The sequence below is a fragment of the Pteronotus mesoamericanus genome, unplaced genomic scaffold, assembly GCF_021234165.1.
Source record: "Pteronotus mesoamericanus isolate MK-2021 breed Mesoamerican mustached bat unplaced genomic scaffold, CSHL_Meso_final scaffold_408, whole genome shotgun sequence".
Lineage (NCBI taxonomy): Eukaryota > Metazoa > Chordata > Mammalia > Chiroptera > Mormoopidae > Pteronotus > Pteronotus mesoamericanus.
The window spans coordinates 348,518-371,608 of record NW_026555315.1 but is presented as its reverse complement, the minus strand read 5'-3'; the positions used below and the strand labels follow the sequence as shown (position 1 = coordinate 371,608).

The window sequence follows — 23,091 nt, the reverse complement described above, 5'->3', positions numbered from 1 at the left end:
CCTGGCTGCTCCTTGTGCTGGGCTTGGAGATTCCCAGGTGAAGCCAAGCTGTGAATCTAGCCGGGCTGCTGCTAGCCCGGGGCCTGGGGCTCCCAGAGGCTGGCTGCTGCTTGTTTGACCGGATTTAGGAGGCTGTGAAGCCTGAGCTAAGACCAGCCACTCTTACAGAAAAGCTACTGTTAGCAGCTGTAAGTTGGGTGGGACCAGCCTCAGGGGAACCCTGGGAGGGGCAAACAGCGTTAGGCTGCTGGAGTCGCAGATACGGCACCGCCCGGCTGGCTCTATGCTCTGCCCGCCTCTCTGTCTGGGAGAAGGCTGTCCCCCGGCTCTCGCCCTGATGCCAGACTCTTCAGTCTCTCCTTCTATTGCCACCGGTGCCCTTGAAGCTGCCACCCCGGTGCTGGAGCCCAGAGGGAGTGAGTCTGAGTAAGTCCGTGTGTGGGTTCTTTAAGAGGGACTGCTTGGGACTCCAGGAGTCTCTTCCGCTGGCTCAGTCCCCGCCGGTTTGGCAGCCAGAAGTTAATGGGGACTTACCTTCCTGACTCTGATACCCCTGGGCTGGGGGCCTCGTGTGGGGCTGGGGCTCCTCGATCCCGAGATGTCCCTATTGGTTTTTTATCCACCACACTTGGGTCTGGGACCAGCCCATCCCACGTCTGCACTGCCCACCCCCCCGCCCCCCCACCGCCCCGGTTTGGGTGGATGTGGTTTCTTTAATTCCATAGTTGTCAGATTCCCATTCAACTCGGTTTCTGCCAGTTCTGAGTGATGGTGGTTCTATAGTTCAGTTGTAATTTTGATGTGGTTGTGCTCTGTTTACCTGTGCCGCCATTTTGATCAGAAGTCTTGTTTTGTTTTTGTTTTTTTGGTATCCAAAATGTGTTTACTGGGATGGTTCCCCACTCCTCTTGATTCAGGGTGCTTTCAGTGCTGCTTCCTTCTGAAGGAGCACCCTTCTGTAAGCCTTGCTTTTCCTCCTGTAGGCTGACAGAGGACCGTGGAACAGCCAACACACAAAACTACTGTTTGTGCACGGCTAGAGACGGTGGTGACTTTATAGCATCCTGGGCATTTCACGTCCATGAAGTAGGAGTTGGGGCTCTGCACCAGGCGCTTCTTCTTGTGTTTCCTCTTCTCCTCTTCTGGCGAGGGATGGAGACCCTTAGCGAGAGGCATGTTGCCGTGGGGAGGTCGTCACCACCGGAAAGCTGATCAGAAGTCTCTATGTCTGACTTTTCATTGTAAAAATTGTAATATTTAATGTAAATATATTGACAAAATTACAATATAAAAGAGGAAGATGGTAAAATATTAATCCTGAATCTCACAAGGTTTTAGGCTACCTGGTGTATTTAACAGTTACATTATACTGTAGTCTAATAAGTGTGCTAAGAAAATCATCTAAAACAACATACGTACCTTAGACAAGGGCAATCCAGAGACAGTGGGCAGATGAGTGGTTGCCAGGAGATGGGGCGAGAGGAGGAAATGGGGAGTAATTTCTTAATAATTCGGTATTTTGTGGTGTTGTGAGGAGGTTTTGAAACAGAGATAGGTTGTAGCTGCCCAACATCGTGAATATACTAAGTGTTACTAATTTTTACACTCTGTAATGGCTGGCTGTATGTTATGTGAGTTTTCCCCTCAATAAAAACAAAGCAAACTCAAGGGCTGGCTATCACTGGCGAATTTGGCCAAAATGGAAGCAGCTCTTCAAGAACCGAGGGGGACTCCGGCCCGGCCCGTGGACGCGCGGACGCGCCCCCCGGGAGCCTCTGGCAGTTTGTGAACTGAGCCACGTGGCTCAGCGACCTCACTCGTGACCGTCAACCCAGAACAAACTTACGATCACCCGCACGCCTGTCTGTTCAGAGCGTTTTATCACCTCCGGAATCTGGGGGTTCGGCCCCGCCTCGGCGGTTGGCACATTCCGAGCAGACCGATGTGCCGCGCGCAGGGATGGGCCACGGACTCAGCCCTGAGGCCCCCGGAGCCCAGAGGGCAGCCGACCCAGAGGGCTCCCTCCTCCCGGTGACGGGCCCAAGTGCCCCGCTCAGCCTGGGCCGCGCGTGTGGCCGTGTTTGGAGCCGGGGTCTTTGCAGATGTGACCGGGTTAAGGCGAAGCCGTGGGGTGGGCTCTGCGCCGTCAACGGCCCTTCCCGGGACTGGAGCGGAGGCGCCAAGACAGCGCGGCCCACCCCGCGAAGGGCCTTCGCGCGACGTGCGCTCTAAGTGGCCGCACGGGCCAACCGTGTGCGTTGTCGCAGGAACAGCAGTTCCGCCTGGAGGAAAGTCGGGGTGAGAACAGGACTCAAGTGATGAGCTGATCCCGCGCAGTGGCTCTCGGGTCGCCCGCGTGTGGCCGCCGCCGCGGCCGCGCTTCCTTCGTCCCGGGGCGTGAGGCTCGGCCTCGGTCCCGCGAGGTCCCGGGAACCCGGTCGGAGGCGGGAGATGCCCCAGCCCCACGGCCCGCGCACACAGGCGCCCCTCACGGGCCCGTACCCATCGCGTAGGGGGCGGGAGGCGAACTGGGCGGCCCCAGAGTGTTGCCGCCCGAGCCCCTGCGGGGACCGGGCGGCGCCCCAAGCCGGAAGCTGGGCGCTGCGCGAGCCCTACGCCGAGACGTCAGGGGCCGCGCCCGTCCGAGCGCCCGCCGGCTGCGCCTCCTTCGTTCCGCCTCCTGTGACACCCACACGGTGAAGGCCGCCCGGGCTCGGCTGGAGCGCGGCCTCGGACCCGGGTCCCCATCGCGGCGCAGTGAGACTGGTCTCCGTGGGGCGCCCAGGGTTGCGGGGCTTTGCCTTCACATGACGGGGTGGCGTCGCTCGGGACCTGCTGTCACTGCGGACGGTGCTGGCCGCGCCCCGGCCGCCTCCAGGTTGGGGCTCTTGATGTGCGGAGACCCCACGTGTCGTTTGGGGACACATTTCCCAGGCCGAGGTGCACTTGGTCACCCCGGAGGGTGGCACTCGGGGAAAAGATAAACTAGCGACCGTGCGGACGGAAGGGCGTCACCCGCGCCCCGAACCGAAGTCAGGGCTCCCAGGTTAGTGGAGGGAGCGCGAAACCCTCAGGGCCTCGAAGGCCATGGACACGTGAGGGGGGCGGGGTTTGCGCTGCGCATGCGTGACTGGAGAGGGGGGCCCCCCCCCCCCCCCTGGCTAAACAGCCGGGGAAGAGCGGCCAATGGGAAACACTGGCCCTGGTTGGCGGGGAGGCTGGACACGCCCACTGGCCCTGGCGCACGGGATCCTGGGAGGGGCCTTTTGACAGGGGTGCGCGGAGGCGCTTGGTCCTTTCCCCTCCCCCCACGCGGCGTGGCGGGGTCGGGGGTCGTCCTGCTCGCGGCGCCTGGCGCTGGACGCGGGGCTGGAGAGCAGCGAAGCCCGCGGGCCTGATGCTTCGGGGGGACGAGGTCCCCAGCGCAGCCGCGCACTGGCCGCGGGGGAGGGCGGCTCTCCTCTGGGCGCCTCACTAGAGCGCCCGCTCCGAGGCGGGACCTTGCCGTTATTTCCAGACCTTGGTGATCGCAGCGCTGCGAACAGATTGTTGTGTTATTTTCAGTCCTGAACCTGCGTAGTAGCTGTAATGACATGTATTTAAATAGCCGTTTTTGAGGTCATGCTTTTTCTTCCCCCTTATTTTGTTACCCAGGTATTTTAGGCAGAAAGTTGCGACTAAAAATTTTCTTTCCCTCCAAACTCCGTCTTTGGAGACTTGCCCGGTGGGCGGCGAGCGCGGGACGGCCCGCCCCTCTGCTCCCGCGGCGGGGCCTCCGAGGCCGGCGGTCACCCCGCGGGGCAGCCCCGCCGCCCGCCCCGCCGCCCGCCCGCGGTGCCGACAACCCAACCGCATTCTCAGCACCAGGGGCTGTTTTCTAACATGAGATTCTTTTCCCTTGAGTGGTACAGAGTACAACAAAATTAGTCACTTTTATTTAAAAGAAACATTAAAAATGTGTGCAAAATTAAATTCATGATTAAATACACATGAAAGGAACATGCATACTTTACATCGAAACCCACATACAAAGTTAGTTGATTACATGACAGTAAAAGAACAGGCCAAACGGACTTGCTGCAGATTTTAAATGTTTGCAACGTGAAATAAAAACCATAAACTAGGTTTATTTAAAGGGAATTTAAGAAAATCAAATACGGACCTCAAGTAGTACCGACAACGTCGAGCCCACAGCCTACTTTAGTGACCGAATGTTACCGACGGGTGGGGCCCTCCGTCCTCTGACGTCCGCGCGCCAGGGGCCTCATCGGCGCTGCGGGGCGGGAGCCGGGAAGTGGCAGCAGCTCCGGGCTGCTGGGCTGGGACCCCGAACGTTTCCCTTCATGTTCTCTAATCAAGTGGTGCTTTCTTGGGACTGATTTTTGAAGTGTATGTGTGACTCCGCTCCCTGCACACTGCAGGGAGACTCGGTGTCACCGGCAGCTTCCCCAGGGGACCCCGGCGTGGCACAGGCGCCCCACTCGCGGGCAGGCCGGGAGGTCCGCGGAGGGGTGGGGGTGGGGGTGGGGATGGGGCAGGGGCCGGGCGCCTGTGCTGACCGGGCTGGATCTCTGCTTCCCGTTCCCATGGGCGACAGCGCCTCCCTCCCTCCCTAAGGCAAGCTGCTGGTGGTGTCATTCTAAATCCAGTTATAAAGCGAGAACGAACATTTGCACATCTGTTCACGTCCCCATCACAGAGTCAGTGAGAATCATGGAGCCTGTTGCCCCAAACGAATTCTGCCGTGTCCGTCCCTGCGTCCGCCCAGGCCCTCAGTCTGTGCGGAGCCCAGACGCAGGCGCGGGGAAGCAGTGGGTCGTTAAAGCTGGCGTCACAGTTGCACTACAGGTAACAAGCCAGTGCCGGGCTTGGGCTGCTCAGAGCCACTTGAGTGTCCACGGTGCCTCGATGGTTACTCTCCCTTTAATACTGGAAACGCGAAGCCTTGCTGAGGAAGAGACAACCGCACACGGCTTCACGACCGAGGCCCCCAGGCCGCCCCCCAGCCTGCCCCTGGGGCCCCAGGAGTCGGGCGCACTCAGCGCTGGGGGCGCTCGGCCGTGGGCGCGACTGCTCTGCGGGTGCCGAGTCACAGCTTGTCGTCGGTCATTTCTAGAAACTGCGCGTAGACATCGCGGATGCACTCCCCCTTGGGGTTGAACAGGAACTTGTAGTAGCTGCCGTCCGCACAGATCGCTGAGAGGGAAGAGACCATTCCACTCACGTGATTCACTCAAAGTTCAATGCAAGTGGCCCCTGCTCAGCTGAACTGCAACTGGCCTCGCGGACCCCCAAGCAGCCGACTTGTGCGTGAATTTGTAGACGGCCAGGGGTTCCCCTTTCTCACTGAGCATATACATGGCCAAGAGTCCCAAATGCTCTGGGGGAGTTGGCGAAAGAAATAAAAAGGCCAACTGATCTGTCCCCAGATTTCCCGGGAAACCCCAGAGGGTGGGGAGTTGGTAACACTCCCTCATGGCTGTGTAGCCCCAGGGAGGCAAGAAAGGGCTGGGCAGCTGGGGGAACGCGAGGGGGCGGGGCGGCCTGCCGTCTGCGTCTGGAAGGACCACTTACCAATGACAGCATTTGGCTCTGTTCCAAAGGCACAAATGCATGGAGAGCCCGAGGGAACCTGAAACTTGGAAAAACTCCACTTGGAACTGAAGTATTTTGGAAGGAAACTGGCTGATGCCAAACTATGGAGGAAAAGAAGAAAAGAAGTTACATTCGCATCACAAAGTTAAAGATACAGGTCTCTCAAACACAGGCTTAGCCGTAATCAAATGTTTTATTTTTCACATAGAAAAACTAAGTCCTTACAAATAACCATATAATAAACCTTCAGCCCCAGAAGGGGCACAGGTTTCTATGGGACCGTCGCTGATTCATTCTCTGAACACAGCGAACAGAGGCAGCGGGGGAGGTCGGGCCAAGCCTGCAGGGGACACTTCTGCAGGCGTGACGGTGCTGCTTTAGTGTCACACGCTCTGCTCTGGTTTTCAAAGGCTCAAACCGTGAGAAGGACCCTCCGCTGGGGCAATGGCTAGTCCCCTTCACGTTGGGAAACCTACCTAGACTGTTTGTTCCGTTTTGGATCTTCCGCAGCGAAAATGTGCACCGTGCCGTGGTCACTGGACACGCAGATGAGGGACGCGTCCTGATTGAAGTTAATGCTGCGGAGAAAGCGGACACGCTCGGGCTGGGTGTGGAGGCGGGGCCCAGCCCCCACCACAGCAACAAGCCCATCGAGCTGCCGCTGGTCGCCCTGGCCCTCCCGGTGCACCACAGTGTAAGGGCCGCCCCTCCTTTGACAACCCCACAGCGCTCCCCACAGAAACGGGGTTCACAGCAGGCCCTCCCTGGGTGTGCAGACAAGGCTGGATTCTCGGGACCAGGGAGGGTTTCCCGCAGACTGCGGCCTCCACGCGCGCTCAGGTGAGAAAGGCTCCCCCTCTCCGACTGCCCTGCCCCTGGAGGTGCCTCGGCCGCGCTCGGAGGCACCGCGGAGCCGGAGGGGCCCGAGGGCAGATGGACAGGAGAGCGTGCCGGACGCCACGGCCCCAGGTGCGCCCATGAGCTCTACATGTGAACGTCTCAGCAACTACAGAGCCAGACACAAAGGGGGCGTGGTGGCCTCTTCCTGCAGGAAGCAGCTCGGCCTCTCAGCGGAGGCTCCAGCACTGACCGCTGAGCCAACAGGATCTCTGCTGTTTGCCTTTGGACACCACAGACAGTAAGCAGAGCCATGGGTTCATGGTAGTTATAATAGTCTTTCTACTTTTGTGTATATTCCCACGATAGATGTTAAAATTAGCAATAACAAAATGAGCTGACCTGCGACCCCCAACACAGCAGGCCCCCTCCTGCGTGCGCAGGGCTGGGGGTCCTTGCCTGGCCCTCCCGAGCACATGGGGCCCGCGCGCGGCCTGACCTGGGTGAGAAGGTGGCCGTCCTTACCAGTAGATGTTAGCTGCTTGAGAGCCCCGGCGCAGCTCCTGGATTAAATGCCCTGATGAAGTATCAAATATTCTTATAAGGGTCCCCTTTGAAAAACAGTGAAGCGTTTCATTATCAAAGATTCACAACGTTTTAGTCAGTCTGTTCAGTAACTGATACACACCCGCTCGCCCACACAAGGCCCCCCCGCCGGCCCCCCGTCACCCAGAGCCCAATCCACCCTCAATCGCTCCCACGAGCAGGCTGGTGGCCCTTTCAGCCGACAGCTCTGGGCAGGGGCCCAAGAGCGTGAGCGAGTCTTGGGACCCCCACCCCGTCCCCGGGCCCTGAGCAGACGCCCGGGGGAGCACCAAGGCCGGCCGCCCGGCCCCTCCAGTGCTGGCCGCCCGGCGTCTGGAGCGACGGCCCCTGCGCTGGGACTCCCACGCCCGTCGGAGAAAGGGACGCCGCGTTCTGCCGCCGGAGGAGGCAGGCCCAGGTCGAGGGACTTCTGGGCCAGCCACGCCAGCGACAGCTGGTTTCCTGTGGAGCCCCCACTTCCCCGGAGGTCGAGGGGGAGTGAGGGCGGCGGCCGGAGGCGCACGCCCTCCGCGAGGGTGGGGACACCTGCTTACTTTTTCAGACGCCGTTGCGATCCTTGTTCCCTGCAGGTTGAGAGCGATGCAGCTCAGGACGCCCTCGTGGGCGGGAATGTCCACGGGAGGCTTCTCGGTGCTGGCCAGGTCCACCAGCTGCACGTGGCCCGTGTGTGTGCCCGGGAAGGCCAGCAGGGAGTTGTTACTGTTCGGGCACAGGACACAAAGGCCTAAACAGAGACAGAAAACCTGTCAAGGGTCCACGGCCACTTTCAGAGCCTCTGCTTCCCACCGGCGGAGCCTTGTCCGAACCTGCGCTCCGCTCTCCGGCTCCCAAGGAAAACACAGTTACTTGTGGGTCTCCCCTTATGTCAGAGCCCCAAAAAGGGACTCAGAGGGCCGAGCACAGCGACCTCCCGCGAGACACTGCAAAACTGGAAACGCTTTCTGAACGGAAACTTTATCAAATGTCTGTCTTCCATGGTGCCAGGCTCTGAGAATGCAAAACTGTAAAATCTGAAAACTGCTCCATTAACTACAGAAGAAAACAAAGTACTCGAGACTAAGTCCCACGAGAGTGTACGACCCCAGAATACACAGCGCAGGAAGCCAAGGGCCGCCCCGACCGCTGGACTGGAGTCTGTCCCTGCCCCCGCCCCCGCCCCCGCCCCCGCAGGCTCAGTCACAAAGTCCCTGCAGGCTCTTCTGAAGAAACAGACAAGCTGATACTGCAAGTAAAGGCAAAAGGCCCTACAGTAGCCAAAAAAAACCACTTTATAAAATAAGAACAAGATTGCAGGACTTATGCTACCTAATTGCAAGAAACATTTTAGAGCTCCAGAAACCAGGGCAGCTTGGTGCTGGCATAAGGACGGACACCCAGATCGCTGGGAGTGGAGAGACAATTTGATTTTTTAACCGGAATACATAAAGGATCTTACACCCCAGTAATAAGATGAACAACTTTAAATCAGGCAAAAGACGTGAAGCTGCTTCGCAAACAGGATGTACAAGTGGCAGTGACAACAGCCACCCCCACGTGACGTCCACAGTGAAAAGGCCGGCACCACCGCGTGCTGGCCACTGGAGCTCACACAAGTCACTGAGGGGACGCAACACAACAGGATGTGGCCGCTCTGGAAAACATTTTGTTGGCGATCCGTGGAGCCAGGCGTGTTTCCAGCATGACCCAGCAGCAGTGACACTCCCCCCGGAACCGCTCAGGAGGGAGGAGACCCCATGCACACACAGATCTGTATGTCGACACCCAGAGCAGCTTCTCATCCTAACGGCCAAAAACCCAGTATGGACACGTAGCTCTGGCCTATCCGTACCTTCCACTATTGCTCAGCAATAAAAAGGAGCAAAACAACACTATACGTGGAGGGATCTGAAAAACGTTAACTTCAGAGAAAGACACCAACCACAGCCGCAGAGGACTCGCGGGCAGCGGGGGACCCTCCCTGCCAGAGGACACGCTCTCAGGCGAGGGGGCCGCTCAGTCTTAACTGAGGTGACACAGCTTCTAATAGTGACTGAAGTTTATCAGGTGATGTATTCAAAACGAGCAAACCATATTTCCATAAAGCCGGGAGGAGGACAAACTTCCCAAAGGAAACTAAGCTGATGTCATGAGTAACGAGTGCGCTATGAGCCCTGCCTCCTTCGGGGAAACGGGAGAAACGCTCAGACCCCAGGGCCCAGCTGCTGAGGTCCGAGGCGGCCTTTGGGGACAGAGGCAGGAGCAGGTGCTGGGAAGGGCCCCCCGGGGGAGGGGGTGCCCTCGGGGGGTGCGGGAGAAGCCCGGGACCTGGCGTGAGCACCCCCGCGCCGCAGGACCCCCCACAGCGGGGCCTTCTCTGAGCTTCTCACCTTTAGGGTTATAGCAGGTTTCAAAGACGTGCAGTTGGTGGGGATTGTGTGTGAATGTAAACACCTTAATCATGGAGTCCAAAACCACCACGATTCTGGAAGGAAAAGAACAATCAGCATTCCTCTCCCTAAAAGTGAAACTCACGCATCTTGTGGTTATTTGTTCCTGTCAGGCTGAGCCTTAGAAACTCCAACGCCAGAGACAGAGGGGCCGCCCTTGCTTGCGTCTGGGGTCCCCGCCCTCGCTGGCAGGCGGAGGGGCACTATCCCCACACACTCCGTCCGCAGCAAGAGCCAAGCAGGACACAGCGGACGGAACAACACTTCTCCATGCTTCTGGGTGCGTCGGGGCAGTTCAGAGGCGCCAGGACGCGGGAGGTCCCGGGCGTGGCTCCAGTACCGGCCGAGGAAGGGTCCCTGCGCACGGGCATCGCTGGAAGTAGCAGACCTAAGCTCGCGGGGAGGACCTGGACCGTGTCCTCTGCCTCTGTCCGCCACCGCGGAGTGTAATGCGCGGAGCGTAGCAAACGCGGTCCAAGTTATGGAAGCCCTGCTCTACCTCGCTGCCCAGCAAGACAGACGTCGACGTCCTCAACACTCTGAAGGCAAAGGCTGAGAGAGAGAGACTTGCTCTCACGCCGCCTCCTCCCTAAGGAGTCTCCAAAGTTTCCTTTACCTTCAGAGTGAAGACAGGTACTGGGACGGCTTTGGGGAGAACACGGCGCAACGTCCGTCCCCGCAGTCGGCACCTGCCGGGTGGGGACGTCTCTGCAGAGAGCCACCGAGGGCAGCACCGGGCCATGGCGGGAGCGCCTCGCCGCTCAGTCGTCCTCGGAAGCCAGGCAGGCTCACCGCCTTCCTCGCCGCAATGTAAGTAACCCTCGCGTCCTCTGATCACACACTACAGCCACCGTGTGTCGACACATTGTTTTCCTGAGCACTTTCTTCCTTCAACACACAAGCACGTCAGCCATCTTCAGAGAAGGCGATTCTTCCGCTTTTAAAGATCAGGTGCCCCACCTACCTGTCTCGCCGCAACTTGACTGCCTTGACCTCTGTGGAAAATTCTATCTCGATGACCGTCTTCTTCTTCAGGTCGTCCCAGATCATCACTGTGACACCAGAAAGCCTCCGTGAGCGCCGGGCAGACGGCCCTGCACCGGGGCCGCCCACCCCTCCGCCCGCAGCACCTCAGCAGGCGGACATGCAGCCGCCCGCCCGCTCCCACGCGCCCACGCTGTCCCCTCTGCTCGCGCAGCCCTGGCCCCACTCAGGTCCCCGCCCCGGCCCGGTGCGCGGGATCCGGCCTCTCACTGACCGAGCGGCTGCTGGCGGGGCCCAGGCCAGCCCACTGTGGAGTCCGACGCCTCGAGCCGGGGGCGGGGGGGATGCGCCCAGCCCGCCTGGCCGCCCTCCACCCACCAAGCCCAGGAATGCCGGCCCGCCCCCGCGGCCAGGCTTCCCCAGGCCGCGCGGAGGCCGCGTGCGGGCCCTCGGGGGTGGACGGAGCCGACCAGCAGGGCTGGGCATGCGGGGCACGGCGCGTTTCTCTCTGCTGCGCGCAGAGCCGCCTGTGCCGGGCGTGAGGTGGGGAGGCACCTTCTCCTCAGCCGCCAGGTCATGGGTGATGGGAAGGAGGGAACGTCCCGCCCCCAGCAGTCCTGACACCATGGCCAACGTGAGCCCTGAGGCCCAATTCAGGTGTAAATTTTGCCAGGATGGACTAAGTGACCTCACATTCCAGTCAAGAGAATTTAACACTAGCCTACGATGAAGTTTATTTACTACTGAAGAGGTTAATGAAAATTAAGACCAAGCGCAAACGAAGCAGAGAATGCTTTAAATGCCGCCTTGGGTCCATAAATCGCTGCACCCAAGCGACCTCCCCAGTGGGCTCACCCTTCCAGGGCGCCGGCAGGCTCACGCTGTTGAGCGTTACCTCCCAAGGCCTGGCGCCTGCGCCCATCTGGACAACGGGCACCTCTGGTCTGGCAGCGACCTGGCCCTGCCACCCAGCCCCACGCAGGTGCGGACCGGTAGGCAGCCTCGGCGCCCACAGCGGCTGGCGCCCGGGGACAGAGGCCCCACAGCAGCGGTGCGACCCCCGCTCAGGGAGCAAAGGAACTGGGCACAGGCCGGGACCCTGGCAGCCCCTCCAGGCCGGCGCTGCCTCGTTGCGATGGCCAAAACCCACACATGCGGCTATTGGCGCCATTTAATTCGGTCCCTGTCAGCAAGTGGTGTGCTGCTCTGGCTGGTAAACTTTTCTGTTTCTCCCTTACTTTATTTTTTAATTTTCATTTTTAAAGATTTATTTTTAGAGACAGTGGGGATGGGAGAGAGAAAAAGAGAAACATCCATGCGTGGTTGCCTCTCACACGCCCCCAGCTGGGGACCTGGCCCGCAACCCAGGCTTGTGGCCTGCCTGCGAAACGGACCGGCGGCTTTTTGGTTCGCAGGTCGGCGCCCAGTCCACTGAGCCGCGCCAGCCAGGGCTCTCCCTTACTTTAAAAGAGGCCAATCCTCTATACAGCAATGTCTTTAACCAGCCCCACAAGCAATATCCTTAAACCAAGAGCCACGCTGGTTTTTTGTTCTATGCGGTGAACAAATTAATGTCTCTGTGAGTCAATGGCCCCCTTTGGAAAATGACCTCCCCGCACCCTGCCTCATAAACGTGGGGCCTTTGTGACACCAGCCCACGGCAGGGCGCCCGGAACACAAGGGCCCGGGGCACGGCGTGCCCCTGCTTGGCCAGCATCAACGGGACGGCACCGGCTCTGCACCAGTGCGAGCAAGCGACGCTCGTCAGACGGCTCTTCTCCTGGGGGCGCCAGAGACTGGACACTCTTTCCGGACCCTTCTTTCCCAGAGGCCAGTCCTTCACACTCCAAGGACTGCAGGGAAGAGCGAATGCGGCCACAGACACAAAGATGTTGGAAAGCCCGAGGCACGACCACGCATGGGACACAACGAGGGAACACACGGGGCTTTACCTTTGCTGGGCGGGTATTTCGGCTTTTTCCCACCACCCACTAAAGCTAAGTAGTTGCAGCGGAATAACATTTCAACATGGCCAACTCCTCCTTCCAGAAACTCTGAAATGATATTAAAAAGAAGTCAGTGTGTACACTTTACAATTTTAAAAAAGAGTAGAGAAAGAGGTGAAATGTAACAGCGGGCATTTGATTTTTCATCAGCAACTTACAGCGTTTAACGGCCATCAGAAATGAGAACGGTGACAGGCTAGGACCAACAGTCAGCTCTGTGCGCAGACGCCTCTCAGCCCCCCGCCACCCCCCAGCTGTTTCCCATATAAATGCTGAACACACAGCACCCCAAGAAGCCAAGGGCAAAATACATCTAAATTCACATTTTGAGGTACAGCAAGATCTGTAGCAGGGAAAACAAGCTAAACACTCTAATGCAAAAGTTGAGTTTTTAAAAAAATTACTTAAACACATCTTCCACTAAAGTCGGAAATGCTCAAGAATGTCCATGAGTCACAGGAAGAGGGAAACCGCGCCAGCAGGCTGGCAGGCCTCCTCCGGGACCGAGGCGGGGGGCTCCCTGAGGGGGGCGTGCGGGGCCTGCCACAGAGCAGGACACCCCTCGACCCCCCGGGCCTCAAGCCACGGGGAGCCCCGCGGCAGGCAGGGCGCAGCCAAGGGCACGTAGCTGGCCTAAGGACCGGCTTCTACCTGTCCAGTTGCGCAAGGTGATTCCACACCTCCTCAGCTGCTCCATGAAAAATTTAAAACTCACGACCCAGTGGAAACCCTCGTACTGAACATTTTGCACTGTCCCTAACGGAAACAGCTTTTCTTTCAAACAATTTAACAGTCCCTGACACAAGCCACCTCAAAGTAATTCTGGCTCAAACAGGACGTGGCCACGGTCCAAATCCGAACGAGTACAATGGTCCCCCTTGCACCCAGGTGTATGGCCTCGTCTGGAAATGCCCGGCTGCTTCACCCCACGGCGTCGGATGCGGCCGCCAGTGCCGAGACCGCTGCGCTGGTCCCCACGGCTCACTCCCCAGAGGCAGGCGACTCACTGCCAGTCACCTCTCCGTCTTGGCCTACAGACTGGAGCAGACCAAAGCTCAGCGATGCGTCCAGCAACCTGCTGGGAAACGAGAGCCGACCCCGCCATGAGGGGAAAGACACTCTCTCCAACACAGGCTGCCGGAAAACCAGATGTCCTCCCGCTAAGCACGAAGCCAGACCCTTAACGGACACCACGTCTGAAAATTAACTCAAAATGGGCTGAAGACCTAAAGTGTGATAAGACACAAAACTATAAAACTGATAGAGGAGCCCTGGCTGGTGTGGGTCAGTGCACTGACCGCTGGCCTGTGAACCAAAGGGTCACCAGTTCGATTCCCAGTCAGGGCACAGGCCTGGGTGGTGGGCCAGGTCCCCAGTGGGGGGCGCATGAGATGCACCCACACATTCATGGTTCTCTCTTTCTCCCTCCCTTCCCCTAAAATAAATAAAATCTTTAAAAGAACAAAAAACAAAAGAACTCCCAGTGCAGGCGCAGGCAACCCTGCGCTGGGTGTGGCGATGCTTTCGTGGATGCGACGTGAAAAGCACAGGCAACAAAAGCAAACAGAGAAAAGGGACGACAGTAAAGCTAAGAACCTCTGCGCCTTCGCGGACGCAACCGACCGAGCGAAAGGGCCACCTGGAGATCACAAGGAAAGGCTGCAAACCACGCACCTGACAAGGGGGCGAGCACAGCCCGCCCACCACAATCAAACCACCCCCCGGAAAAGTGGGCCTAGGACTGGACCGAGCGTCTCCCCGAAGATGACGTGTGTGTCCACACACACAAGAAGAGGTGCTCGCCAGCACCGAACATTAGAGAAATGCAGGCCGCGCCACAGCGGGCTACCGATCGCCTCGCGGGCACTGCGGCGGCCACACGAGCAGCAGAAAACAACCAGTGTTGACAAGGGTGTGGACAAACCGGAGCCCTCACGCAGCCGCGGGGGCACAGCCGCTACTGAAAACAGTACGGGGAGGCTTTAAGAATTTAAAACAGGGCCCAGATGCCTGGAGCATCGTCCCGCAAGCCAGGGGCTGCAGGTTCAGTTCCCGGTGGGGGCACATACAGGAGGGATCCAACAGCTGTTTCTTTCTCTCACCCTTCCGCTCTCTAAAATGAAAAAACATGTATTTTTAAAACTTCTTTAAAATTAAAAACAGGGTCCTGGCCAGGTAGCTCAGCTGGTTAGAGCATCGTTCCAATACACCAAGGTTGCAGGTTCCACCCCTGGTCAGGGCGCACGCAAGAATCAACCATGACTCATGAATAAATGGAACAACAAATCAATGTTCTTCTCTCTCTTTAAAAAAATCTATTAAAAAAAAACTAAAAACAGAACCACCACATGGGCCAGCAACCCCACTTCCTAGCGCAGCACGTTTCCAGAGGCGGGAGCTCCCGCAGTTACGTCCACGCCCGTGTCTGCAGCAGTGTCACTCGCAACGGCCACAGGGGAGAGCGACCCACACACCCACAGAGGGATGAACAAAACGTGGTCCGTCCACAGAACAGGACGCCGCGCAGCCTTAAAAGGAGGGAAGTGCTGGTGCGTTGAGCCTCCAGGACTTGCGCTCAGTGAAGTCAGCCCGTCACAGGAGGACAGACACCGTCCGCTCCTCCACGCGCGCCTCACGTGCTCGCCGCTCCCCTCTGGTCCCCTCCCCCCCGCCGTGCTGGTGCGACCACACGGGGCAGGAAGCCACGTGACTCTGACATTTAGACGTAACCAGGATTAGGGGCCGTGGGGAAGCCCCACCCCCCAGTCGGCCAGGCAGGTTGCTGGCCTGGGTCACTTCGGGAACCGTGCACAAAGAGGTCACCTCTTACTTCCAGACGCTGGCGTGGCTCAGCAAGGACCCTGCCTACCCTGCCGTCCGTGGACCCCCGCCCCCGGTGCAGCCCCCAGGCCGGAAGATGCCCAGCCACCACCGAGGGCTCGCCTCCACCTCAGTCACACGACGTGCCCTCTAGCCTCTGCCCCACTACCTCCCCGCACTGAGCCGCCAGCGTCACACGTGTGAGGTCCCATGGAGGGGAAGGCGGGCCGTGTGAGGACGAGGGAACACTCGGAGCCGCTGCCCGCCTGTCTGCAAGCTCGGTGAGCGCGTCCCGCCCCCTGCGTTGGCGGCGGGTGGTTTCCAGGTGAGGGCGGCGCTGCCTTTCACACGCCCTCTTTGTGGTTCTGTGACTGCTGAATATCTTATCCGACACAGCGCCCTTGACACACCTGAGTGTGTTCCGACCGTGACTGGTGACCCTCCTGTTGCTCATGCTTACGCGCGAGGTGTGTCCGGACCCGCGCCCACGCTCTGGCGCCCAGGGTCACTACGAGAACGCCAGCAGCCTGCATCGCGGCCTTCCACGCTGTCCTCCCCGGGGGAGCAGTGCCGCGGGGACCCCCGAGCGAGTCCCGGCGGTGTGCGCCCGCAGTCCCGGGGAGGGGCGAGGCAGCGCCGCCCCAGCACCGAGTCCCGGCCAGCAGCGGCTCGCCCGGCAGAGGCCCGCTGCTCATGGCCAGGCAGGCTCCGGCTCAGAGCCACAGCCACGGCCCGGATGACAAGGCCCAGACCCGGGAACGGCCACTGTGATACAGGCACCGTCTCTCCTTGTTCAGGAAAGCAACGCTCCAGGACCAAAAGGGGACAGGCCACCTCCTGTTTCCTCCTGCCGAGTCAGGCTATCAGAGCTGTTGCGTGGACGAAGCTGCAAGTGCGTGCAGGTGAACATGCGCCACAGAAAACGTGCCGCCGAGAAGCAGGGCTCAAGGCCACAAGGCCGCGCTCAGGGGCAGCCGTGCACAACCGCGAACACTGCACGCAGGACAGCACCACAGCGGCAGAGCTCTCGCCAGCTTTGCAAGAATCCTGCATCTGTTGGAAACTTCTCTTTAATGGAGAAAGCAATGAATATGCTGCCAGTAACCATCCCTGTTACTCCTTTCTCAGTCTGCGGTCAATTTAAGCAAAAAGCGTCCTGAAAATTGCAAGTCAAGTTGTTTCGAAATAACTTGTAACTACTTATCTGCACAAAGCAGAGCCGCCTTAATTCCCTATGTACCAGAACAGAAGGGGGGCTGAGACGTGGGCTGGCTGCTGACGGGAGTCCTCGCGGCTCCCGGCGAACGGACTGCGACGGCCTTCACGTCTTCCGCTTCCCTCATCTCTGCCAGACCCTGGGGGGCTGGCAGTCCTCGCCTTACCCACAAAGAAACTGAGGCCGAGAGGAGGCGGACGCTCGCCCCAGGTCGCAGAGCGACCCGGTAAGGGGGCCTCCGCCGCCAGGCTGCACTGCGGTCCTCCCGTAAGCGGGAGTCAGCGCTCGGCCTCGAGTCTAACTCCTACGTGCAAAGCACTGCTGACTGGTTTACATACGAGGCTTGTGCAGATTTCATTTGACAAAGAGGTTCCACTATCAAAAAAAAGAAGAAGAAATCTGAAAAGTCTTTGATGTGGGGCAGCGACTGTCAGCTACTCTGACACAGGACTTTAAAACACGTGATGCCTGACTACTGAGTCAGGAGCACTGACCTCTCCCTCCTTAGACTGTCAAATAAAAAAGTGGTGACAGCCAACACAACAATAGCCATCTGGTGTGAATGAAATAAAAATCACACCCACTCTTTTGTCAGACTGGCAAGAAATATACATACGGGTCCCACAGAAGTCACGCCTGCTGGAGCGTGGTCGGGAGGGGAATAATATGGGTGCAGTGATTCACGGTTCTAATCTGAACACTTCACCTAGAGCGTCATGCGGTGCGGCTGAGTGCGGCATCTTTATGTTACAGAATTGCACGCGTGCGGTTTTGGAATGGGCGCTGCTTCGCGCTGGGCCCTGCACCCCGGCAGACCGCAGAACTGCAGCCGTCAGCGCGAGAGCCGCGCAACGGGGGGCTGGACGTTGCCGAGCAGGGCGTCACTCATTGAGGGGCTGCTCCGTGGGGCCCTGGGGTGCAGCAACTTCCCCTACAGGTGAGAAACGTCTAGCATCGGAAAACGTAACTTGCACACTGAATGAAAACCAAAACTACAACTGCGGGAAGAAAAAGGATGTTTCTCATCTTCTACAGTGTAGCTGAGATTTAGTCATCCACTGGCAGTGCTTGACTCTCCTGGAAGGACCCGGAAACACTAAAAGCTTAAGAAAAATATATATGAGAAAAAAACTGAAAAAAATTCTGTTGGCAAATTTAACATTTTTTCCTGTCAAACGGGAAAATGACCAGCATTCTTTTACCAATGGAATTCCTGATTCCAGGTTGTGTCCCGCAAAAACAGATTCACTGCTACAAATAATAGCACTACAGCGCCGGTCACTCCCCGAGAGCTGGGAGCCCCGTCGGTGGCGACTGACCGCACCGCCCGAGGTCTCTGCAACTCTGCACACACCGGGAGTGAAAAGGCCTCGGTGAGCTACACACGCCTCGTCCCTCCATACACAGGGAAGACGGGCGCTTCAAGGGCGGATTCGCTGGAGAAAGCGGTCAGTGCCCGCTGGACCCCCACTGCGGGTGGCCCTGCGCAGAGTCAGGCGCCCATAGAAGCTCAACGAGAGAGCAAGCACAGCTCTGTCCAAGTTAGCGAATGGCCATGAACCCTATTTACTTCTCAAAACCAGCTGCCCCCTGCTTCCACCTGTAAGATAAAACTCAGACCCAAGGGTTGGGAAGGGAGAGGAACCACGGAATGCTGGTGACTCCTTACCTTGTTTCTCTTTTTCTTTTAGTGGATCGGTGTTGTAGACTCGGAATCCATTTTCCATCCCACATGCAAAGCATCCTAAAGTGAGGGAGACACATTAACCAGTTCGCCGGGGTCTTAGCTCAGGACCCCAGGCCTGGAGTGGCAAAGCAAGGGGTCCAGAGAACGTGGCCCCTCCGGAGCACGCCTGCAGGTGCAGAGCACACAGACACGGTCTGCACAGGTCGCAACTGCTCTCCTGTCCAGCACGGCAGCGTGGTTTGTTGCTTAACATGTGAAGGGGCCTCTGGAGCCACTCACTCCAACCTCCCACGGCAGGGCCCCCTGTGGGCCTGAAATGCACCTCATCAGGGTCTGGAGCCTGAGATTACGCAAAAGTGCCGTGTTATTTATTACTTCTTAACTCATTCTGAGCTGCAACTCCCGCCTTGCGTTACTGAGATCCTGTAATATGCACAGAGGTGTGAGAGCTTTGCTTCCTGGAAAATATGGAAAGACAGGAGTCCAATCTTTTCCCATCTGACTCAACTCTTACAGCTTCCCCAAGTTTTAAGCCTGCATCTGTCTTATTTGTCTTTACCAGAACACATTTCTTACAAAACTTGTGTAAGAATATACAAATAATTGCTATAAACCCACAAGAAAAAGGCAGACAACCCAAGATAAAAATGAGCAAAGGGGTTGGACATTTAACAAAAGAGAATATCCAAATAGTCAATCAACATAAAAAATCAGGGAAATGCTAAGATACTCTCAAATACACCACAGTAAGGTCTACTACACACTCTCCAAAATGAGGGCAAATGCCAGGCGTGAGGTGGGTATGCAGCCGCGGGACCCCGTGGCGCGCCGAGGCAGGTGCGCCCACAGGAAGGACAGCCACCTGTTCGCCAAGGACACGTCATCAGGATGCTCAGAGTGGCACTGTGATACTCAGAGAAGCCAAAAGCTGGAACCTGCCCCAATGCCCACCAATTTTGGAACAAGTGAATTGTGATGTAGCCACATAAAGAAAGCCTATACGCCAAGAAGAACGATCTGCAAACACACTCAACAATATAAGGGGGGAAAAATCTCACAAATGTGGTATCAGATAAAAAAGCCAGAAACAGAAACAAAGTGCTCTCCGAGGCAGAACTGCTCTGCGCCACTCAAAGTCACAGTGGGCGGAAGGAGCACAGGTAGCTGGGTGCGCTCGGTTCCTCAGCCCGAGAGCTACTGAGGGTGAATTGGGTTAGGAAAATCTACCCAGCTGACCACTTAGGCTAGTGCGCTTCTCTGCAGGTATCTTAGGCGTCGACACGAAGTGAAACGGAAAGGTACCACACCACCAAAAGGTTTGAAAACCGCTTTCCAAGGAGGCTAGGCACCATCCTTGCTGTCTTTTTTTTCTTAACTATTAACGGATTGTACTTGCTGGTTATATGAAACAGGGCATTAACCTTCACGTCCTTGTTATCATCACACAACATTTTCCAGAAAAGCACTCAGACCAGCAGCTGGTGGCTGTGCGCACCCCCTGGGCGGCTGGCGGTGCAGGAGCTGGGGCGGCGCGGGAATCTGGGAGGTGCTCCTCTGTAGGAGACACAGCGCTTCCCGCACAGGGCAGGGGTGGCCGCTGTCTATAGCAAAGAGGCTGGCCTGCGGCCTCAGGGCTCGGTCTGGGCGGCCAGGCCAGGCCCTGCCGAAGCTGCAGGCGCAGAGGGAGCGGCCAGGCCACAGACGTGTGCACCCGCCCGTCAGCGCTCAGGGGCGCGAAGACCACAGCGAGAGCTGCCTCTGGGCAAAGACAAGTTAAAGGCTTGAGCAATTTAAAATTATGAGCAAACGTCCTTTTAAAAATTATTTCTAAGCCTAAAACTGCAATGAGAGTGTTAACGCTGAGAGTGAAAATTAAAAATCAAAAAAGTTAAAAATCAGTGTAAGTAAAAACAAAATGTAACAAATGCAATCATATGGAAGAAAACTACAGGGAAGTGACCTAAGAGTAACTAGAAGTGTGAGTGTAAAAGCACATATCTTGTGTTTTCCCAAAACACTGTGAGCTTTACTTGTCATTTCTTACAATGAAATGAACCAGTTTTACAAAAGACTATTTTCAGACAATTGAAACATGTCTATTTAAAAGCCAAAGCTATATTTTTAAAATAGCCTTTAATAAAACGTTATAAAAATATAAACTTCACTGGTTTCTTAAGTAATTAGTGTCATTCGAGCCACAATTATTTCACTGAAACTTAATACAAAGTCCTCCTTTGGCATTAAGGCAGGTAGGTACATAAGAATGATTATCTTGCATTAAATGGCTGCAAGTCACTAAACTTTTTGCTTTTGAGTGTTTTTTCTTTTTAATTTTTTCATTTTATTGATTCTGCAGAGAGGGAAGGAAGCACCGATGGGCTGCCCCTTGCGCGGCCAACTGGGGACTGAACCCCACGACCCGGGCGGGCTCCCTGACGGGGACTGAAGCCACCGCCTGTTTGCGGGACGTCGCCCGACGCTCAGAGCCGCTCGGCCGCCTAGCCAGGCCTTGGGTGATGTTTCTGCTTCTTTCCCTCACTATCAGCCAGACGACTCCTTACACTGAAAGCGTGTTTCTTAAGGAGATGTGATATCACTGTTAAATTCTTGAGTTCTCGATTATCATCAAAACGTACTTGAAAGCCTACTGACCGTCCCCCTGGTCATCTAAACCCCAAATGTTCAGCCACAAAGTACTGCCCAGTGCCCGACGCCCGGCCCCACACGCGTCCGCACTGCCTACCGCCTTCTCCCCCGTCCCCGCCGCAGGCCCGGCCCGGGCCCCTCCTCCGGGACCCCAGGGCCGGGAGTGAACCCGCCGGATCTCGCAGCCCGCACAGCTCCGCCCCGGCTCGCGGGGCCCCGCCGCCCGCCGCCCGCCGCCCAGACAGGCGCGGCCCGGCAATCACGGCCCGTCCCAGCGCCCGCGCGGATTCTCGCGGCGCAGCGCTGCGGGCGCCCGCCTGGAAGGGCGCCTCGTCCTCAGCTGCGGCCGCCAGCCCTTTTCCTCCCGACGTGAAGCCCAGTCGGTCCGCAGCGGCGAGGCGGCTCCGCAGCCCGGTCCCTGCCGGGACCCGGGCGCCTGCGGCCTCTCCAGGGCAGTTGAAGCCGCCCAGCGACGGCAGCTGCGATCAAAGTGCGGGGCGAAAACTAGGACTTCCCTCTCGGGCACAACTCAACTGTCAAATGCGTAACGAAAAGCTCTGGGAAGAGAGGGTGTTCCTTCGGTGACACTTCCTGATTAAACCCAACAAAAAGACACCCAACTGGGCCTGCGAGAATCCTCAATAAAAAGCGAAAGGGGGGCCCGGGCCGGCGCGGCTTCGCGGGCGGGAGCGTCCTCCCGCGACCGCAAGGTGGCGGCTCGGTTCCGGCCCAGGCCCGCGCTCGCTCGCGGTTCGATCCCCGGTCCGGGAGGCCGCCGACCAACCGCGCTCGGGGGAATCTGAGATCTTCCCCAAGGCGTCAGCCGTCAGTCTGGCTCAAATAAACTCTTACAGAAGTTCGAACAAAAAGTGGGAGCGGGCAGCTGGCGAGACAGGGAAGCGATTTTGAACTAACTACAGCTAATGAGGGAAAGTTCCCTAACGAGCATCGGGGGCAACCGCGAGTTTCCAGGAAGACCCGAGACGTGCCGGGGGGTGGGGGGGAATCCGATTACGGTCGAACTCGCGTGGAAGGCCCGGAGCGGAGGCGGCCCGGGGGGCGGACGCGCGGCCCAGAGCGGGGTCCGGCCTGGCTCGCGCCGGCCACCCTGGGCGGGGACACTGGGCAGAGCGCGCCCGGGAGGGGGCGGCCGGACAGGCAGCAGCCGCCGCCCTGAGGGTCGCCATGGCTCGGAAGGAGGGGCCCGCCGCGGCCCCGGCCCGCATCCCGGCTCGCGGTGGGAACGGGGGCGTGAGGGCGGGGCGCGGAGCCGGGTCGGGCAGACCCCGGGGAGGCCCGGGTGTGTGGGGGGCTCCGGGGGCGGGGCCGGGCGCGCGCAGGGCGCGCTCACCGTGGTCCTGGTTGAAGCCGGCGTAGAGCAGCCCGTTGCCGTGCGGGTTACACGGCAGGAGGTTCATGGCGCCGACGCAGAGGGCCCCGCTCGTCAGCGCCGCATACCGCTCCGGGAGGACGGGCGCGGGTCCCGTCAGGCTGCCTCCGAGGCCGCCGCGGCCGGAAGCGAGCGGCGGACGTGCTGCGTGCGTGCGTGCGTGCGCGCGCGCAACCAAGGAGCTGCCGAGCGCCGAAGGCGTCCACCAGGCCAGAGAGAGGAGGGGCGCGGAGAGCGTCACGTGCGTGGGGCGGGGCCTGGGCGGTGGGCGGGGCCTGGGCGGACGCCGTACACCTGCCAGGTGCGAGGAGACCCCGAGGGCAGCCCGTCCACCGAGCGGAGGGGCGGGGAGCAGAGGGGGATTCGAAGCCGCAGCCGCGGCGCTGGCTCTCCCCGGCAGGCAGAGCCCGGAGCCTCCCGGAAATCACACGGCCATTGGTAACCCGTCATCTGGAGAAAGACGGGAAACGTGACTCACCTGACCCCCTTCCTGGGAGCGGGGCGGCCCATTCTCACCTCTGCGGGGCACATTAGGGTTTGAGCCGGTGTGTTGGTACCGGCATTACATATTACATATTTCCACGTTCAAACCCAACTTCCTTTTTGTAAGACAAAGAACACCGGCTAAGGCTTTAACAATGCAGGCCTTAGAGAGCAGGCTCCCGGGAGCCCTCCCGGACACGGACACGCCGAGGGGCGCTCTGGGCTGGGGTCTCCCCTACGCACAGGGCTGCTCCGTGAGGCGTCTGTGTCTGTTACAGGGGTGTTTAAAGAGTTGAAAGGAAACGAAGATGAAAGGTGTTGTGTGCAAGGCCAGGGGCGTGTATATAGCCTCCAGGGGACCAGCCGGACACTCCACCCACACGGCGAAGTCCTCT

At 58.5% G+C, this 23,091-nt stretch overlaps 2 protein-coding genes across 3 annotated transcripts; both read right to left on the bottom strand.

Annotated features, from left to right (window-relative positions):
* Nucleotides 1-881: 881 nt before the first annotated feature.
* LOC129086678 (40S ribosomal protein S27-like) lies at nucleotides 882-1,191 on the bottom strand. The gene has a single exon (XM_054593346.1). The coding sequence runs from the start codon at nucleotides 1,174-1,176 to the stop codon at nucleotides 925-927; it is 252 nt and encodes an 83-aa protein (XP_054449321.1). The 5' UTR covers nucleotides 1,177-1,191; the 3' UTR covers nucleotides 882-924.
* Nucleotides 1,192-4,527: 3,336 nt separating this feature from the next.
* On the bottom strand, nucleotides 4,528-22,355 carry WDR45B (WD repeat domain 45B). Of its 2 annotated transcripts, XM_054592951.1 has the most exons (10): nucleotides 22,175-22,355; nucleotides 18,160-18,234; nucleotides 12,401-12,502; nucleotides 10,429-10,516; nucleotides 9,405-9,499; nucleotides 7,572-7,762; nucleotides 6,958-7,043; nucleotides 6,072-6,173; nucleotides 5,575-5,696; nucleotides 4,528-5,196 (listed from the first exon to the last, which is right to left on the bottom strand). In XM_054592951.1, the coding sequence occupies exons 1-10, from the start codon at nucleotides 22,239-22,241 to the stop codon at nucleotides 5,090-5,092; spliced, it is 1,035 nt and encodes a 344-aa protein (XP_054448926.1). In that variant the 5' UTR covers nucleotides 22,242-22,355; the 3' UTR covers nucleotides 4,528-5,089. The 2 variants fall into 2 exon arrangements, with proteins under 2 accessions (XP_054448926.1, XP_054448927.1); XM_054592952.1 differs by lacking the exon at nucleotides 12,401-12,502.
* Nucleotides 22,356-23,091: the final 736 nt, after the last annotated feature.

Excerpts from the sequence above, each read along its gene's own strand:
- LOC129086678 (XM_054593346.1), bottom strand. The coding sequence starts at position 1,176 with ATGCCTCTCGCTAAGGGTCTCCATCCCTCGCCAGAAGAGGAGAAGAGG.
- WDR45B (XM_054592951.1), bottom strand. The coding sequence starts at position 22,241 with ATGAACCTCCTGCCGTGTAACCCGCACGGCAACGGGCTGCTCTACGCC. Across the intron at positions 12,503-18,159 it reads AAAAGAAAAAGAGAAACAAG|AGTTTCTGGAAGGAGGAGTT; the intron begins GTAAGGAGTCAC and ends ATATCATTTCAG. Across the intron at positions 10,517-12,400 it reads GAAATACCCGCCCAGCAAAG|TGATGATCTGGGACGACCTG; the intron begins GTAAAGCCCCGT and ends CTGGTGTCACAG.